The sequence below is a fragment of the Lampetra fluviatilis genome, chromosome 21 (genome assembly GCF_964198595.1).
Source record: "Lampetra fluviatilis chromosome 21, kcLamFluv1.1, whole genome shotgun sequence".
Classification (NCBI taxonomy): Eukaryota; Metazoa; Chordata; class Hyperoartia; order Petromyzontiformes; family Petromyzontidae; genus Lampetra; species Lampetra fluviatilis.
The window spans coordinates 5,438,217-5,457,926 of record NC_136295.1 but is presented as its reverse complement, the minus strand read 5'-3'; the positions used below and the strand labels follow the sequence as shown (position 1 = coordinate 5,457,926).

The following is a 19,710-nucleotide window of genomic DNA, read 5'->3' as shown; positions in this document are numbered from 1 at the left end:
TTGCCGTTATTTGCCGTTACCAATTATGCTCAATTGCAGTTCATAACGCATTTGTGCACTATGTGGTGATAAGAAATACATAGGGAGCTTTTTGTCACTCCACTGCTGGATAAAGGCCTCATGATGCACTTGTCATTAGGGTTTGTCAAAGTTATCCACATTGGCGAGTACCATTTGGTGAAGTCAGCCTAAATGTACACCATGCCGAAACCCGGGACCTTTAGATCTTCAGTCTAACGCTCTCCCAACTGAGCTATTACGGCCTCCTCCTGCAGCATTGGTTTAGTTGCCATGTTATTGACGTACCAATTTTAAAGAGATGATTACAAGTGTCTCAATGGTTAATCGCTTTTACCAATGATGCACATTGCAGTTCATAAAGCATCTATGCACTGTGCTGATAAGAAATACACAGGACCTTGTATCACTCCACTGCTGGAGAAGGGCCTCATGCTCCACTATTCAATGGGGTTTGTCAAAGTTATTAAATTAGTTTTCCTGTTATTGAAGTGGTTATTTGCCGTTACCAATGATGCTCAATTGCAGTTCATAATGCATCTCTGCACTGTGGTGATGAGCAATAAATACCCGAGCCTTGTCACTCCACTGCTTCCACATGCTGCACTGGTTATTAGGGTCTGTCAAAGTTTACACAATGGTAGACAATGGGAAGTACCACTTGGTGAACAGAGTAAAAATAAGCACCATGCCCAATACCAGAATTGAATCAGGCACCTTTAGCTCTTCAGTCTAACGCTCTGGCATCTGAGTTACTTCAACTTCCATCCACACCCCTGCTTTACTAGACATGATAGCAAAGTATTACTTCATGTCGGAATTATTACTATAATCGTCATCATCAGCTGCGGTCAGTCCAGTTTTGTACAGGCCTTGCCAAACAGCGCATGTTCCTGAAATGTAATAATTTATCTCCACAATACTTTATCACTCCATCTGTTTGGTTGATGACTTTGGGACACGCTCAATTTCCAGTTTTCATTATGTAGTCCTTTTTTATCAATATACTGCTGGATGAGGGCCTCCAGAAATCTTGCAGATTGTGGAAGTTATTGACCATTCCTCACCATTGATCAATGTGGCTTCGTGAACTGACCAAAACCTTTAGATCGAGTAAGGCATCCCCCCCTCCCCCCGAGCTCCTTCAGCTACTATAGACATGTCAGTGACGAGTGATATGTTAACCGGTCCTGCTCATGATACCTCACCAACCCTCCACCCCACACCCCCTTTCCTTCACATTACTACCCGAATGGTGATAAAACGGTCAAACAACCTCCATGATCGATAACAGAGTCTGGAGGCCTTCATCCAGCATTGGAATGACAGAGGAATAACAAAATCACTGTAAACTATTAAAATTAGCACATAATTGTAAACCAATGATATATTGCCAAAGAAATAAGTGTAAAGTGCTTTCGTTAAGATTTTTGAGGTAATATTTCATGCAAAACATGGCAATAATAAATGTTGGTCAGTATAATGAAAAAACCCCACAATTTACAACATAATTTCCCTTATAATTTCAGATAAATCAAGCAATGAACAAGGACCTAAAGTTTGTGAACACCCATCACGGCAATAGTATGTGTTGCATCCAGATTAAACTGTCGAACACCTTTTAAATATTTTTTCGAAAATGTTTATTTTTCAACTAAACGTCAACTTAAACGCAACTGGAACCAACGTTTGACAAATATTTTTCTAAAAAAACAAGACTGCTGCCTCCCTCTCAAAAAAAATATGCCAAGTTGCGAACACCTTTTGGTGTCATCAAAAATTTAAGTTGCAAAATAAACATTACACAACAGTAAATCGTGAAACAAAGAATTACAATTTCGGTCTTAAAGCAAATAAAAACATTAATTTAAAACACCTGTAAAGGCGATTTGTACATGGCCGCTAAATGATAGGATACAATGATACAAAAAGGGGGAAATGTATTAATGAAAATATATTTTTTGTACTCAACAAAAAAATGTGCTATTCAAGGTAAGTCATTTGGTGACGCACCACCACCTTCTCGTTCATATTTTTTGTTGTTTTTCAATTGGAACTTTTTATAAGTACCAAATATACAGCAGTGACACAAGATGATGTTCACCTTGGTCGCAAACGCAATATACAATTCAAATAGGTGAACGATAAAAGCTGCAGGAAATATTTAACAAGCAAACCTCTAAATTGTTAAGATTATTTCATGAAGCACAACTTTTCCGGTTGAGAAATGTTTATTTCCGTGCACTCCTCATACACGACTAAACACAAGTTTTAAAAGGGGATTTTAACCGAGCAGAAACCTTCCACATAGCCCAGATGACATTGTAACAAAATAGAACAGATCATACTTTCATGTATCTGGCAAATGCATATTCACATCACATAAAGGAAAATGACTCCCATATTTGTATAAATCCAATGTGGTTTCAAATCCCAAGCATAACAATTGTCTTTTTTCTGATCATTGGATCATCACTTAAGTTGGCTGTGAACTTGATGGATGTGGAAGCAGGAAAACCAGCACCAATAGCTACGATCCAAAGCCAAACTTGCCCACACCTACCTCAGTTTACAAGTAGTAATTTCTCAGAATGCACGGCTTCCTTTGGAACATCTCGGGTATTCTAATTAGAAAAATAACTGCGTTTCTGCACAAAAACATTTTCTGGATGACCATTTGGGGTGCCTATGTTGTTGTAGGCGCTGGTGCTGTTGATCTGTTGTCGCCGTATTGTTCACGCATCGCGCCCCGTCCCCGTGGTGTCGCGCTTGCGCCTCGCATCATCAGCGAGCTGCTGCAGCAGGACCCTACGCCGCTTCTCGAGCTCCCCCTCGCTCAGCTCACTCTCCGAGGTGTCCCACCCCGTCTGAATGCGCAACATACATTTACAAAAGCAATGCTCACTTGCAGTAGCCCTCTTGGGGCAGAGACAATGGGGGCATGGGATAATAGTTATAGATCTTAACTGAAAGCGAAGGAACATCCTGATAGAACTCCGGTAGACAGAAGATCATGTATTATCATAAAAAGGCCTCGGTGGTGGCACACTTCTGCTTCTAGTCACTTCAATGAGCCTCTCAGGAAACACTAGATGGTGACCCTTTTATGCTGCTTAAAGTAATTTACCCTTTTGGCAATCCATTGCTGGATGAGGACCATACTGGTAAGAATGGGTTAGTGATGGAGGGGAGCATACATATAGGAGCATAGTATAATACAATTGGTGGACTGCCCTCTGCTACCCACAATACCACTTTGCAGCAGCCGATAACACCTGTTTTATGCAGTCGTTGTCCATTCAAGCGATATCTAGGCTCAACACTACTTCACCTCCATGGTTGTATGCATTCAGGTGATTTGGTCACAAGTGTTTAGCATTTCCTTCATTACTATATTTTTTTATAACTTCTTACAAACCGACCTTCGAATGGCTTTGTAAAAAAAGGGAAGGTTATATTGAGTATTTTATTCCACGAGTAATTTGATTTATACAGAAATATTTAGTTTCTAACCGGGTACATGGTTTTATGGAGAGATGAGTACACATCTAAGAGAACGAAATTGTTAAAGGAGCTGCATTTTACACATTCAAAAGGCATAACCACATAGGAAATAATGAATTCTCCTGAATTAACATGACTGTAGTGTCTGAAAAAAGCAAATTGGTCTTGCACTATTTTTGTCTTCCAGAATGCTATAGGAATCCATTGAGGCAGCAAAGCAGTAACACATGGGAACACTTGGTCCATACTATAAACAAGCTACTACGCTTACAAAGGTACAAAATAGGACCTATTTCCTGTATTCAGCATCATTAGAGTAGATGTGCACTGTGCAAAGCACAATTCAGACGTTAGAAGCACAGATTTGCAAAGGAGTTTAGAGAAAAAAAATGAATCGAAATAAATTAGCTCAATAGGGGGCACCATGATAACGTACAAAATAAAAATGTTGCCAACAGCATCACGACCATTAAACCTACCTTGTCCTTTTTGCTGCCAGAGCGCTTTGGGGATTTGTGCGAGTCTGTGCGTTCCTTCTCACGATGCCTCTCCTTATCCTTGTCTTTGTCCTTGTCCTTATCCCGCCGGTCCCTCTCCTTTTCCCTCACTTCCTCTGACTCGACCGAGTTCTGAGAGATTGCATGTGGAACAGCTATTAAGAGCTGATCGATATATCATTCAGCACGCTGTGTGTCTGAACTCCTGCTCATTTAGGCAGAATTGAATCCATGCCAATAGAAAATATAACCTAACCTTTAAACCCTGGTTAAAATTGCATAAGCTATGGAAGGAAACAGTGGACTGCAATATTGGCTCATAAATCTTTATTCAAATATACCAAGTAAAAATGTTGCCATGAATTTTACAGGCTAGGTATTTTCTTTACGGTAAACAAGAACTTGACAAATATCATGGATATTCAAGATATTTCACGGTACAAGCTTGGGCAGACAACTTCATAGAAAAAACGGATGTCTAAATCGGCATTTAAAAGACAGGAATAGAGCTGAAAATTTTAAAGACTATAAATCATGTGCACTGTAATTAATGCTTGCAGAATACATTTTTAAAATGGAAAACACAAATATTGGCACATCACCATGTCCATGACAAGCTAATAATGCTAACAAAGCATGATAATCCCACAGCCAACAGGCATTATAAAGAGCATTTCACAAAGTCGCGACTCACTGATCTGTGTCTTCTCTTTTTGTTCTTCTTCTTATGTTTCTTTGATTTCTTTGAGCTGCGGTCTGATGGTTTTGAAAATAGCAACAATAGAAAAAGTTAATTATTTTAACATGCTCACAGTTACAAAGGCAATTGTGTTTTCAAACAAGGAGTGATAGCTCGGCAAATAATTGGTACTTAAATTCACCAGATTCAGCGCTGCTTGAGCGCTCGGATGCAGACTTGGAACGGGATCGCTTCTTCTTTTTCACGCGGTGGTGATGATCGTCTTCTTCTGACTCAGATCCCTGTGTATTCACTCTTGTTACATTTGTGCATAGTAACAGCATTTGAGTTGCAGGCAAGATTTGCCAATATGCGCACCTCTGATTAGCACGGTTGGCTACGTATGGTACCAAAGAAGTTCAACATACAAGTGGATGTTTACAAAAGGGCATTGCACTATTCCACCAATAGAGAACACAGGGCATCCTGACAAAATTACATGTTACCAGAATAATGAACAAAAAGTCTACATTCAATAGACTAGATGTTAATATAATTTTCAGCTCTTTGTCAATCGACAGTTTGATGAAGGCTTCCCCATGCTGTGTCAGCCATGGGGGGACTGCCTGACAATACATAATCGTGCTACTAAGTGTAGGTTGATTAAAGCAGGTGCTACAACTGGTTCAGATATCACTGGCCACTAATTTTAGCCATGACCAGGAATCGATATTCAGGTTTCAGCGTTCATACTGCAGCACGCTACCCACTGCACCATCGCTCCACTGTAAACAACTCTGTGAAAATAACTCAATATACATACACAGGTTCGGTGGTTAGTCAGATAAACTAGCAAATAACAGGAAATATGAGAAAATATCCCTATTTAAAGTAAATATCATAAAAGTATATTGAAACAGTAATACCCTACATTAATTCGTTGACATAATTGGATGGAGCAATAATTGTATTTCGTGTTCATAAAATTATTTAGCAGCTAAAATTAAACCATACAATACCGTGCAGTGGCATTGAATGCATGTATTTCCATGACAAGATGTACATGGTGTGAGTGGATCTTCTCACCGAGCGGGAACGAGAGCGCTTCCGATGTTTCTTAGATTTCTTTGAGTGCTTTCGGCTGTGTTTGGGGTGGTAGTGCTGGCACTCCACCTGCATCACAAGACATCAGTAGCAGCAACATCAAATAATCGGCATCTCTGTAAGAAAGATCCCCATTATAACCGCACAAACTACGGGGGTAAGTTCTGTTAGCGGGTGAGTATTCATATCAGAATTGTGCACAAGGGAGTTTACACCCAGTACCAAGCCTGACCCTATTTGTTTCTCCAGCGCTGATGTTTACACACCATATACTTTAATATTAACGGTTCACTTGATCTAGGTGAGGTGCAGGAAAGGTTAAGATACAACTTTCCACTGACGTTGTGTGTGGCTGGCAAAGAAACTGGTAATTGAGCTCATAACAGTGAGTGAACCACTTAATTCAACCACAGGGACAATTACCTTAAAAGTTTGTAAAAATAGATTGCAATTACAAAATTTTACATCACAATAAATGTTAGCAAATGTCAAGGTTTCAACAGTCTCAAATTGATAACCCAGGAGGCAAAATTTACATTTGAGAGTAATTAACGGTGAATTAAATTTTCCAATGGAAAGAGATGATGATTAAAAACATGTCCACACACCACTCAAAACCACTTCTGCATTGCACTAAAAAAAGGTTTGGATTATTTTCAAATACAACAGATGCTGTGTTGAAAATGTTGGCAAACAATATTCGGTAAGGTGTTTTTTCTGGCAATGTTTAGTCATTAAAAATATGGCTATTTTGGGACTTAACATTCCCACTCAGTTTGGCTGCTCCTTAATTGGGCTTCTGACTTAAACCTCACCTAATTTTAATTTTGTACTTGAAATGTTTGTGAACCTCCCTCTGGGAATGTGTAATTAATTTTAGTTGATTAAATTAACATTTTTTATGCAATCTTTTTTATTCACCTCCATGATGTATTCTCAACTAATGCAACTGCCAGGACCACATGGCAAACAACCGGATTTGCTCTTTTGGCTCACAAGCCTGTAATTAAATGGGGGAGTGCTGGCACAATATTTATGCAATATCCTCATCTTCTGAGAAGCTGGATATTCACACGAAATTAATCACTTCCAAATATGGAGGCCTTCTACCAAACATTTAAAGAGATGGATGCATTCTATTCTTGCATATGGCAATATGTTAAGGATGGTGATTGCATGGTCCCAGAAGGGGTATTGGGACTTGAGTTGTCCTATTCTATTTTGATCCATGCATACTGGTTTAGCACAGCACAGTAGTTATTGTGCCTTCTCCGTGTAAGAGTGTAATAGGTGTTAGTGTCAGACTCAAGTGTTATTGGCTTTGGATATTATTTGTTCTGATTTCACATGTTTGCATATCCAATAAGGTGATTGCATGTGATGATTTTGATTGCAATGTTTTTTGTGAATGTATGTTGGCAATCAACAGAAGCAGCTCAAAATTAAGTATCAGATGCAATCATGCTGAACAAAGGACTTGTAATTTCATGAACAACATAACACAAGTGAACGAATATCCAATACAGGTCCTATTCTTCTGGTGACATGTGAATGTATGCAATGCATCTATTTTGTCTTTCTGCTATAAAACCATTGTATGAGTAAATGTATGAACTAGTTAGAACAATTCAGTTTGCCCAACATATTATTAACTCAGTGACAGTTACATTTCTGCTCATACATAATATTAACAGTAGCTTATATTTAACCTGGACTGGGTGTCTTTTAAGGTTGACTCAGCCGAAAATAAGTTCCTGCTGAATTGTGGTGAACATCAGCAACGCAAAGGAAACTGCAGCCAGGCACAGTACAGATCACTATACACACCCTTCCATGTCATGCCTGTATGCTAAATGTAATTATCCATCTTTAACGTGCATCCTATGCAAGCAAATGTAAGAAAGTGTATGCAATAATTGAAACACCATTCATGTACGGGGAATTATATGTTTAGGTGTCCATATGTTGGCATGCAAAGATGTATTAACCCAGCACTGAGTAGGGGGAGCACACACCTCCAGGGCACCCACGTACTCCTTGAAGAGGCGGATGCGCTCCGACTCTACAGTGATCTGGTCAAAGGCTGAGTCATTGACGAAGCGGTCTCGCACCTTGAACACATTCACAGACACACACAACATTAAGGACACTATGTATGAACTTCTTTTGCACCATATGCAGACAACCGTACTAATCGGAGGTGCGGCGGAAGAACGACAAACTAAACATAAAAATAATTTCTTAAGAAAAGTTTTATATCTAGATTTAAAAGTGCATAGCTCCAGTGGCTTAGTAATATCGGAAGAGCGTTCCAGACGGCCGCAGAAGCGCATCTGAAAGTGCACGATGCAGTGACCATCTTTGTTTCATGGCGAACCAAAAGCCGCTGCGAGGATGACTGGAGTTGGCATGATGGTTTATGCTCCTTGATGCAATCAGCAACATGAAGTGTCCATCATCATGGCAATGTGGAAATTCCCCCACCAACAAATTTCCCTTGTAAAATAGCCAGGCAACTGGCTAAATGGTATAATCTGTGTAACAAATAAAATAAACCTCCAGAGAAAAATTCTGCAGCAAAGCTCGCTTGAGCTGGGTGATGCTTTTACTTATTTATCGACAAAAGACAGGAAAGGTTCTCATGTGCTGTACATTTTTGATGATCTACACAAAAAATATCCATACTCTCTGGTTTTTTCGGTAAAGTTAAGAACCAGACAGGATGGATTCCTGCAGTCACGAAAACTTCAAATCTGTAAAGACATTTAACCTGTACAACATAAATAATCCGGAACACAACAATACAGAGTATACATGCTGAAAAACACACAGCTGACAACTTGTACACAACCATGCACTGCATCAAATAACATGTACACGTACAACTTGTAAGTGAACATAAACAAGACCACAATCTTGAATAAGCAATGTTTTGCTAAAATCCAATTACAAATATCATTATATTGCACAAAGACCAAGCAATATCTACCAAGAATTATATCTAAACTTATCAATGCGGAACAAAATGTGATGGACTGAATTGTTTGTGCTGCTTTCCTGTGTGGCTGTTGACTGTGAATAACATGTCCCAAAGAACCATGCTGGACACAGTGACATCTAATTTATATTTCTCCGCATTTTGCTGCTTCAAATGGCAAGTAAAGCATCACAAATCAAAGTTCGGCATAGCAGTCATGCACACAACAAGAAGCCAGTGCAGGCACTAGAGTGCATTGGTGCAGTGTTGTATCAAAATTGGCTACAACGCATTTTCAAAACATGTGATATAAGACGTAACTATGTTGGTGCTGCGACAATGCATTTATAATAGCTCAATGTATGTGTGGACAATTTAATAGGATATACTTCACAATCAGTGTTTAACAGATGCTCAAGATGGCTATCATATTAGCAAGAATTCCATTATATTAGCCTATAATGCATTTTGTCCCAAGGGCACTAGACTAATAAGGAATGGCTGATAGGTCATATGAAGATAATCATTCCATAACAGCTCTGATAAGAGAAAAGAAAATGGCACAACAATCCAATTAATTTTGTTGTTTCTGCAAGCAATGCTTCCCATTTTCTTCTTGGTTCTTTCGGTAAAGTCACGTAGAAGGGAAGTAATAAAATAATAAAACAAAACATGACAAAATAATATAATTCTCACGACGTTTCGGCCACAACGCAAGCAGCCGTCTTCAGGTGAAGAATGAAACACCACCAAGCTAGAAGCGTATATTTAAGCTGGGTTGGAGGGGGGGAGGTGGGAAGAAGAGCACCTTAACAAAATAATTTGCATATCAAGAGAAATTTAGCATATGAAAAATGCGTAGGAGGTGGACGGAGGGGTTTCAAGTTAATATTATGCCCGTGCATTATGCAGGATTAGCAGCATCAAAGGGAGGGGGAAGGGGGGTAGCATTAACAAAGGAAAGGCATGTTAATAGTATGTAGCTGCAGTTACTAAACAACCACGTAAAAAAACTAAAGTATAAACTGCACGAACAACTAAAGTATAAACTACATAGCATCATCAGTATACTTACTATACTCTACAATAAGCTGAGTTACTAACAGTAAGTAATACATTACAATTCTACGTCGCTTTAATGTAACACTATGTATTATTCTACCCACCTTAAAGTGTATCACAATGCTATATATTTACTATAAAATTACGATACTATATATTACTTTGTACATTGTATTAAGCATATAAATGTTATACTATTTGTTATTATACACTGTACCATTGACCGTCGTGTCAATGGGTGAGTAGTGTGGGGGAAAACACTGCTTCCCATTGCTATGGAAGTTAATTCAACAATTTAAGACACTCTCAAGTGTCTCACTTTACTGTCAATAGTGGGCAAAAAGATGTGATTATGAGAAAGCTATAAAGGACAGCATTTCTAATTTACTAGCGGCTGCATTCCACTCATCCTTATAAAGTAATAGGCCGCATATTGTGGAAAGTGAAGTGATCATCCCATTGATAAAGTACCTCCAACCAGAGTAATGTGGAATTTCAAAGAATTGGCTTATCACCACCAACAGATTTAAGCACTGCATCAAGATCAGTTGAGCATGGTTAGACTTTTGACACATTAAATTGACATGCAGCCCACAAATCGTCTTGGGGCAAGGCTTAGACAATTAACTGTAGAAATGGCGACAATCTTGCTTACGTCATCCCACTTGGAGTCGTGTTCCAGAGGAGGGGTCGCCTGCTTCAGCATGTTGCGGAATGCAGCCTCCTTTCTTTTCTGTTTGCGGGCCTCCTCCTTCTCGCGTTCTTTCTCACGTGCCTCCGCTTTCTCAATCAACTGCATTCATTCAGACGCCATTACACAAAATGTTTCTGGGTTTGTACTTTTTGCCACGCAAGCTTGTAAATGGGTGTTTAGTCAATAAGCAACCTGTTGGGCCTTATCAACAACGGTCTCCCATTATCTCATTGAGCTGCAGATGCCTTCATATTTTATAATGCAATAAGAATGAGCAATAAAAATATATACATTTAGATATGCATATTAAATTTTGACTTAAAACTCTCGTGATTGCAGGAATTCATATTCTTGGTTCTTTCGGTAAAGTCACATAGATAGAAAACAAAAATCTAAATTAAAAGTAAAAAACCCACGACGTTTTCATCACAACACAAGCAGTCTTCTGCCCCACCCCCTCTCTCTCCCCCTGTCTCTTGCATAGCCCTTTCCCCCGCCCACTCACTCTAGAGCCCTTATAAGCGGCTACATTTGGAGGCTTGCCTGCCTCTTTTCTCTCTATCTGATGAAGACCGCTTGTGTTGCGATCGAAACGTCGTGGGTTTTTTGCTTTTAATTTAGATTTTTGTTTTCTAGATACATATTAACCAAGTGCGGGCCCATTCCATAGTTTCTTGCCTGTCAGGAAGTTTGTGACCCATGGTGCCATGGTAATACATCTCGCAAGGACAGCGGCTCCTCATGGTGCCCTAACCTACATCATGCAATTTACCAAAGTGGAACACCAGATGTGTTTAATGTTTCATAATGACTCGGCACACTACTACCTGAGTGACGGAAAAATGGTGAATGTAAAAATCCTCATGGAGAGTAATTTAAAATCACTTCCAGACTCTTTGGGTAAATCAGCCAAGCGGACAGGGCTGCTTGGTGTATAAGCAGCACCAGAATTATATAATATTGCAAATATGCTATTATGAACGCATACTCAATGATTAAGAATAAACCCAACAAGATCTGCTCATCAGGTGACGTAAATACCCGATTTAAAAATAACTAAGCGACCAACCACTTGGTCCTTGAGCCATTGGACAAAGCATCATACCACCCATGTTGGAAGTATGCAAATACAGTAAAACCTTGGATTGCGAGTAACTTGGTCTGCGAGTGTTTGGCAAGACGAGCAAATTTTTAAAATAAATTTTAACTTGATAAACGAGCAAGGTGTTGCAATACGAGTAGTACGTATACGCTTTGTCTGCCGAGCGTTACGTGATCACAACTGAGCCGATGGTGCTTCTCTCTCTCTCGCTGCGGGATTGTGGGTAATCGTCTCCCATGCTCGGTTCTCAGTCGGCGTGCCTCACTCGTATAGTCAACATCCTCAAAAGGAGGCAAAAGCAAGTGTCATTGGATAGGTTCCTTGTTAACGTCGCACAAAAAGAAAAAGATTCCAGTGAGCCAACAGATAGCAGTGATTCCGTTTGTGACAGTGAAAGTCGTCCTACACAATAACCCTCCTCTCCTCTCTCTCATCTCCCTCACACCAGCCACGATTAAATTGTATCAATAAAATAGATTACTTTATATTAAATTTAAATAATAAAAATATAAAAAGGTATTTTGTATTAATCATTTTTAAATGAATATTTTTGGGTTGTGGAACTAATCATCTGAGTTTCCATTATTTTTTATGGGTAAATTCACTTTGATATACGAGTGCTTTGGATTACAAACACATTTCTGGAACGAATTATGTTCGCAATCCAAGGTTTTATTTACTGTCGGTTTCTTGAAACTTTTTTCAAGTCTAGATCACATATATAAGTGAAAAATATGGTTGAAGGGTACTGTAGTAATTTTGATAGTGAATCGGTTTTTTTTGGGTTGGGGGGACACACAAATGTGATGAAACAGTGCAGGAACATTACAGGAAATATTAACTTTATCTATAAAACAGACAGTATATATGCTAAATTTTCTGCTCATGGTAGGTAGCATTTACCTTGGCTTGTGGGCTCCCTGAACAGTTTGGTGTATAAACCCAGCCCATTTTAACCAGGAAAAAAATGTTTTGCGAAACATACACTGTTGAACGCGAGCTTCACGTTTCCTGCGTCCAATGTTACAGCACGCTTGTCAGAGCTGATGAGGGACGCAAACTCCTCAAACGTCGTTTTCACCTCAACCATGAAGTTCTTGTCCTTTGAACAGGAATATGGGTGGGTAGAAGAGGACAGAAACAGCTCGGATGACCAACACGACAGTGTCACATTTGATATTGCTGTTCTGCTTTACAGTTGGGTACCTGATAGATACTTGCCAAGTTGTTGATAATTCATAATTTAGAAGCTTACGAGTATAATTGAGACCAGGGTGATACATTGTGGCACCACTACTCATTACATAAACCTCTGCCAGGTGGTGGGAAATAACAAATATTTACATAGATTAATTTTGTCTGCAATGCTTCCGTATTAAAGAGAGAACTGATGCTAGCCTGAATTATCAATACAATACATGTACATGTTATATCTTTTAACTATGAAAACAAGGTATTACTTTAAACATCCTATTACAAATAGGCAGCACAGCTTGTATTTTTGGCAACATAACCAGTTTTTGGTGGTAATTACCTCCATTCGTGGGGGACCAATCTCTCCATAAGCTAACCAACGTTTATTTCCCACAGTAGTATAGTGAAAAGGCAGGTAGACAGTCACAACTTTTACACTAGTATAGGAAATGCAAGCCTGCGGTCACTCGGTACCTTGAGCACATCCTTGATAATTTTCTTCTCCTCGTGGTAGCGAGCTTTGAGGTCCTCCACGTAGAATTTGAACAAATCCAGTGGTGTAGAACCTGCAAGATGCAATGAATAAGCTGCCGACTTGAAAATCAGATGAGATGTATTTGTATATTCTCAATTCACTCTGGCTCACTGCTTCACCACTGGCCATTACAAAGTGTATGGCACAGCAGCTGGGCAAGACAGCTGCTGGTGTAGCTTTGTGATGCTATCAAATTTTCATAGTCCTTCAACGAAGTTCTTTTATGAACAGGTAGCTTTGTGATGCAAGTGCTATCAAATTTTCATAGTCCTTCAACGAAGTTATTTTATGAACAGGGTGGACTCAATTATTGAACCAGAGAAATCAAGGTGAAATTTTACAAGCAACTGAGATTATAGAGAATGGGGAGCTGACGCAATAGCTAAGCGATGAAAATTCACATTGGAAAAAAGTAGCAGTGGAACATCTTAGGTAATCGACAGCCAACCAGGTAGAAGGAAAATAAATGTAAAAAGTTCGACTGAAGACAGATGAGATGCAGAACAAGTGAATGAGATCTAACATAATTAAAAGTGGAGAGATGAGCAGACAGGGGGTACGGCAATTAATCGTCTTACCTGGCTGCCCCAGCATCCTGGAAAAGCGAATGTCTGCACTGACGGCCGGGTACAGATCCATCCATGTTGACATGGAGTGCAGCTTCCCATTGTTGTGCAACTCATCCAAAAACAGCTGTACAGGAGAAAGCAGTCATGCAGAGTATCATACCGTAAATAATGCAGCCCAGAGGTAGTAGCAGCATTACTACATGAATATAATCTTGATTGTAAGCTTATGTGACTGCAGGAATCCATACTCTTTGGCTCTTTTGGTAAAGTCACGTAGGTAGAAAAATAAATAATAAATCACGACGTTTCGATCACAACACAAGCAATCGTCATCAGGATACAGCAGTAGAACTGCTGAACAAGAAAGATATATAAAGACTGAGCAATCATTGGAAGGATGTTATTAACCAGGTAAAGTCTTAACTTGCTGTGATGTGTCCATCCTTCCTGCCGTTGTTTAGCAGTTATTTCCGACTCTCTGAATTACATCACCTTGTTAAATGTCTTTACATTAACAGACTAAGGTCTGACTAACATAGCCACCGCTGCTCCCTTTAGCCTCGATGTAACGGTAGCTCTCGCTGTGTAAAAGGCTGTCTCACTGGCACGGCTACCGTTACGGTGGTTCTCTTGCGTTGATACGCTGGCCTCTCCCTGTACAGCAGCCAAAGCCGCAGCTTGTGTTGCCCATGAGGTGGCGCTATGCCCGGTCCTCTGACATAGACATGCTATCTTCCCATTCAACTCGTTTACATTGACATGCCAACCTCTCCTTTTGACGCAGCTGCTGTGTGTGTGGCGACGGGACTCCTTTCTATCTCTGACCCCGCCTACTTACCCTTGGGTGACACCCACCTCAAACCTATATATAACCTCTTGTTGCAGCAGCAGCCCTTTCTTGTTCAGCCGTTCTACTGCTGTATCTTTCCACCTGATGACGATTGCTTGTGTTGCGATCGAAACGTCGTGATTTATTATTTATTTTTCTACCTACGTGACTTTACCGAAAGAACCAAAAAGTATACATGAATATAGCGTCAGATGCCACACCTGGAACAGTTCACGGTTTTTGCGCTGCATGCGGCGCTCTCTCAGTCGGCCTTTTTCTTTATCCTCCTCTTCCTCTTTCTCCAGTGCACGGATGTGCTCCTCAAAGCATATCAGTGCATCTTCCTTGTCCATATCTGTGCTCAAGAACCGGCATGGTGTTCACGCGCACAAATTCACAATCACACGATGCACGACACGATGCCGAGGTGAGTGTTTACTGGAAATAAGAGCGTGCCAAAAATAAAATTAGTGTAAAAAATACTCACTTGGGTTACATAGCAAAGCATGCTTGGAACAACTTGTTTTAACTTGCTTCAATTGGACAACACAAATGACAACACTTCCGAGAGTACAGTTAAATAACAGAATTAAAATGTTTTCCTACTCAATAGGATGGAACTAATCTCCTCTGGGACATCACGGGCAGTTGTAAAAACGTTGCATTCCTGTAGTGTGGGTGATTCTCTCCAAGGTAGCCACTGCCAACTTTATATTGATCCCAGCAAAATCATGGGCTCAGTAATAACCTGGACCACGATTTTAACCTGCACCCTTTCTTCTCATTGTTTGTCTGGTGCATTACCAACACTGCAACCCATACACAAAATACCAATACAGAGAGAGAAAGGCAGCATCTAGGAAACGCTACTATACAAGTTTCATTAGGCTTGGTGGAGTTATAATTGAGAGAAAAAGGGTATACGCAGCAAGAGGGGATTAAAACAAGGGCCTCACTTTGCAACTCCTCGTCCTCCGCGAATGTGGGGTTGTCCATAAGGTGCTGCTGCGCCTCGGACCAGGTGGTGCGGAATGTGACGCTTGTCATGCTGTCAAGGATGCTCTTGAGTGCCTGGATGTTCCTCTTACGTAGACGCTTGGCCTCCTCCTGGTCACACAGCAGTGGACGCGGTGGGTGGACCGTAGAGTGGATTTAACAACATATATTTGAGCAATACAAAATGAGCATGTTAACAAGAACATGGGCCATCATTGTAAAGCCAAAGCTTGGGAATGATGTGATCTGAGAGCCAACTTTGGTCAAAGTAAGAGATTCTCACTCGTCTATGATAACTAGGTAAAGTGATTGCCATTATTGAAATTCCTTCTGCTAGTGACTTGGTGTCATTAAATCTCAATTTTACAACAAAAAAAATCATGGGGTTCCCTTACAAATTTCAATTCAACAGGCAGGTTTTTTCATGGTTTTTTTGTTTCTGTTCTAATTTTTTTCTGGCAACACAGCAGCCTCTTTAAAGCTGAAGGTGCCTGTTCAGATGGTCATGGAGACTCAAGGACCACCTGGACCAAGATACAAATGCACACTAGCAGTAATTGGTTATGTGCTTATTCAGAAGCAGCAACACAAATGTGTTGAGCCATTTATTAAATAATTTTAGAAAATTGGTCTAATTGTTTTGTGACTCACCTTCTCCTTCTTGGCCAGGAAGAAGATGACATCCTCATAAATCTCGTTGCGATCCCGCTCCTGCACATTGTTCCACACCTCCATGCTCCCGAACATCTGCTCTGCCTTCCTGTGGGGTCAAGGGTTGTGGTGCAGAAGCCATGGATTAGCGTTAATTGGGACATTTACACAACCACTCGTTACAGCTTGTTCCATCTTAACAGAAAGTTAGATTTTTACAATAGCAGGAGTCTACGTCTGCCAATCAAATATAATATGCGCATTGTGAATGTATGACCACATGTGGGTGTTTGTGTTTATGACAATGTATTTAGCACTTCTTTTGCACCATACATAGACAACCGTGCTCATCGGAAGTGCGGTTTAAATTTAAACAAATGGTCCTGAAGTGCTAATCAACAAACGTTTTGAATAATAGTTTTTTCAGGCATTTATGTCTGATTAATTTGTGCTGCAAATGGCCACTCCACAGGGGAGGCACTTGAAATAGATGTTGGTCTATGAAAAGTATCAGGTTATATTTGTTTGTGTACTTTGTTTAAAGCACTTTTTGCAAAGTCACAACAACAACAATCACTGACGTGAATCATTTATTGTATAAAATGAGAAATTATTTCCAAATGCCGATTTTTTTAAATGTCAGTCGAGGTGACTGTAGCAGCAATCGTACAACGAACATTTTATTTACTTAAGCTAAATGTGATACCTTTTTGTGATACCTATTGCTGTCAAATATGAAAATATCTTACAAAAGGAAAGAAACATCAAGTTTTTCATGAAAAGAAACGCAATGACTTTTCATATTCTCTACAATGCTGTGCAGGTTAGATATGCAAATAAATAGCTATGCTCATATTTCTAACAAGTTGTTGTTCACTATTAAGTTGCATTACAATTGTATGGGTGCATAATTGGAATTATCACATGCAATGTATGTATATTGAATTTATTTTGCACCGTATGTAGCCAACCGTGCTACCGATCAAGCAGAAGATTGAGAATGGCTAATACTCATCATTATTCTGATACAAATAAAAATATATGTGTTAATAAAATGCAAACTCGAACAGAATGCAACACTGTCCTTGGGAGACAGGTCAATGCCATAACGATGCTTGGAAAAAAAACCCCATAGATGATCACCACTCACTCAGTACAGCATTTGGACAATGAATTTACAAAAACGTTATTTGACAAAGTTAGCATGCTAATTTACCAAGCAACGTAATGCATGCTAAGTGGGTGATAGATAGTGCATTCAGCTGAAAAAATTACCAAAAGAATGCATCTCATCAAAAATGCAAACATAAACCTATCTTTATAACAATTTGATTAAAGAGTGGCATTAACGATGTTATAGACATTTTTATAAAATAGTCTGTTAATTACAGCGATAATGAATTGGGTTACCACTATCGCATGCCCATCATGAAATTAGGAGCCATAATATATCTTAACCATGCGTCTCAATTGTCTAACAAAAATGGGACGTCAGTTTCAGACGCTGGAACCCAAACTGCTGACGGCAAGTTTGCGCTTTGTGCTTCAGAACAGAATGGCAAGTAATTACAGCTGGGCCATACATCCATATTTCTAATAAAATAGTGTTGTGCTCCTGAGCTACAAAGGTCAGTGAAGAACCTAAATGAAAATGCTGTTACTTTTTTCCTTCAACAAATACCTTGCTCCTTTGTGAGTGGTGAATACTAATAAAGCAAAAGTAGCAGCAAATGTGCGAGCTATACATTTCCAAATAAAGTGTACTATATTCACACTCTTTGGTTCTTTCGGTAAAGTCACGTCGGTGAAAAATAAAAATGAACTCACGGCGTTTCGGGCGCAACACAAGCGCCCGTCATCAGGTGGGACACAACTGTTAGAAACATTTATTATTTATTATTATTTTTCACCTAAGTGACTTTACCGAAAGAACCAAAGAGTATGGATTTTTGCAGTCACGAAAACTTCAAATCTAGAATGTACTATATTCATACTCTTGGTTCTTTCGGTAAATAAAAGTGTACTATGTTATAGTACGCAGGAGTTATTAACATTCTGCTGCACCAACACTATATAAATGGCAATGTGTGCAGTTGCAAACACGTAGATTATTCTTCAAATGAACCACTGCTGCACATATTTTTGTAACCAAGTACGTTGTGATGCAGACATGAAGGAAAGAAGTTCACTTTGGTTGAATGTGAAATATTCTACCAAAACATTTTTTCTAGAACTGCTTAAAACTATGTTTTCAGGGATAACATGAGTAATCATAATCAACGATTTTTGGGTTTAGATCGCGTTATTTATAAATGTGTCGTAACCCTCCACCACCCGACACGGCCAATCAGTAAAAAAAGTGTCACGTTGACAAAAGACAAATAGTTCACTGCTTTAGCCCACCGGTGTGTTGAAGCGTGGAACCACAACATTTACAATTTGAGTACGACGTTTCGCTGGTAATTGCATCCAGCATCATCGGGCAATTCGCCAGAATTCTGGCAGTGAACTATTGTGAACTATTTGTCTTTTGTCAACGTGACACTTTTTTTTTTTACTGATTGGCCGTGTCGGGTGGTGGAGGGTTACGACACATTTATAAATAACGCGATCTAAACCCAAAAATCGGTTATTATGAACAATATTGGTCGCGAAAGCCTACGTGTTAAAATAACATGAGTAAATTACGCCTATGCAGACAAGCACATGATGTGCTTGGAGTTCTAATTAATGTTGATGCTAATAATTAATTGGTTTGTGCTGAAAACAGACAAGTTGCCATTCAAGCTGCTTATTTAAGTCTCACAAAGCCTAATTATTTAAATAACTTTACAGCTATTATACTGTTGATGCATTTGAATACATTTCTATTGTGATACAAAACCTTTTTCCAAAGGGCTGACATAGAAGGCCTAAACAGTTGTATAAAAAACATTCACTACATAAAGCATCAGCTTAATAAGAGATCAAACCATATACCCGTGTCAAAATTGTGTAAATGCAATTAACATTCAAAAACATCTGTGAACAGTGTTGTAGTTTCGTTTCAGAGCAATGTTAATGTCCACCAGAACATGGGGTAACCAAATTATTTTAAGACAAACACAATAGGCTCAATTGTTTTAACATAGGTTGACCTCATACACCATGAACACTATACTGTACTTGCAGTAGTGAAGTTAGTTCTGGATGAGTGCTTGCCAAAATATTTTTAAGAAGACACAAAAGACAAATCTTAACAAGATTGTTGGGGCAAGTGCTGTTAGAGAGCACTATGAAGGCCAGAACAGCACACGAGG

At 39.4% G+C, this 19,710-nt stretch overlaps 1 protein-coding gene across 4 annotated transcripts in view; it reads right to left on the bottom strand.

Moving 5' to 3' along the window:
• Positions 1-1,660: 1,660 nt before the first annotated feature.
• Positions 1,661-19,710, bottom strand: part of PRPF40A (pre-mRNA processing factor 40A) — a 33,670-nt gene continuing 15,620 nt past the window's right edge. For 2 of the 4 annotated variants that reach the window (XM_078865890.1, XM_078865893.1), the window contains exons 15-27: positions 16,412-16,520; positions 15,721-15,871; positions 14,986-15,119; positions 13,945-14,059; positions 13,306-13,397; positions 12,623-12,739; positions 10,497-10,634; positions 7,818-7,913; positions 5,785-5,871; positions 4,895-5,000; positions 4,714-4,775; positions 4,002-4,151; positions 1,662-2,885 (exon numbers count right to left, since the gene is read on the bottom strand). In XM_078865890.1, the coding sequence (XP_078722016.1) occupies positions 2,754-2,885; positions 4,002-4,151; positions 4,714-4,775; positions 4,895-5,000; positions 5,785-5,871; positions 7,818-7,913; positions 10,497-10,634; positions 12,623-12,739; positions 13,306-13,397; positions 13,945-14,059; positions 14,986-15,119; positions 15,721-15,871; positions 16,412-16,520 (1,489 nt within the window). In that variant the 3' untranslated portion in view covers positions 1,662-2,753. Of the gene's footprint in view, positions 2,886-4,001; positions 4,152-4,713; positions 4,776-4,894; positions 5,001-5,784; positions 5,872-7,817; positions 7,914-10,496; positions 10,635-12,622; positions 12,740-13,305; positions 13,398-13,944; positions 14,060-14,985; positions 15,120-15,720; positions 15,872-16,411; positions 16,521-19,710 lie in introns of all 4 variants that reach the window. The other 2 variants (XM_078865892.1, XM_078865891.1) reach the window with 2 other exon arrangements.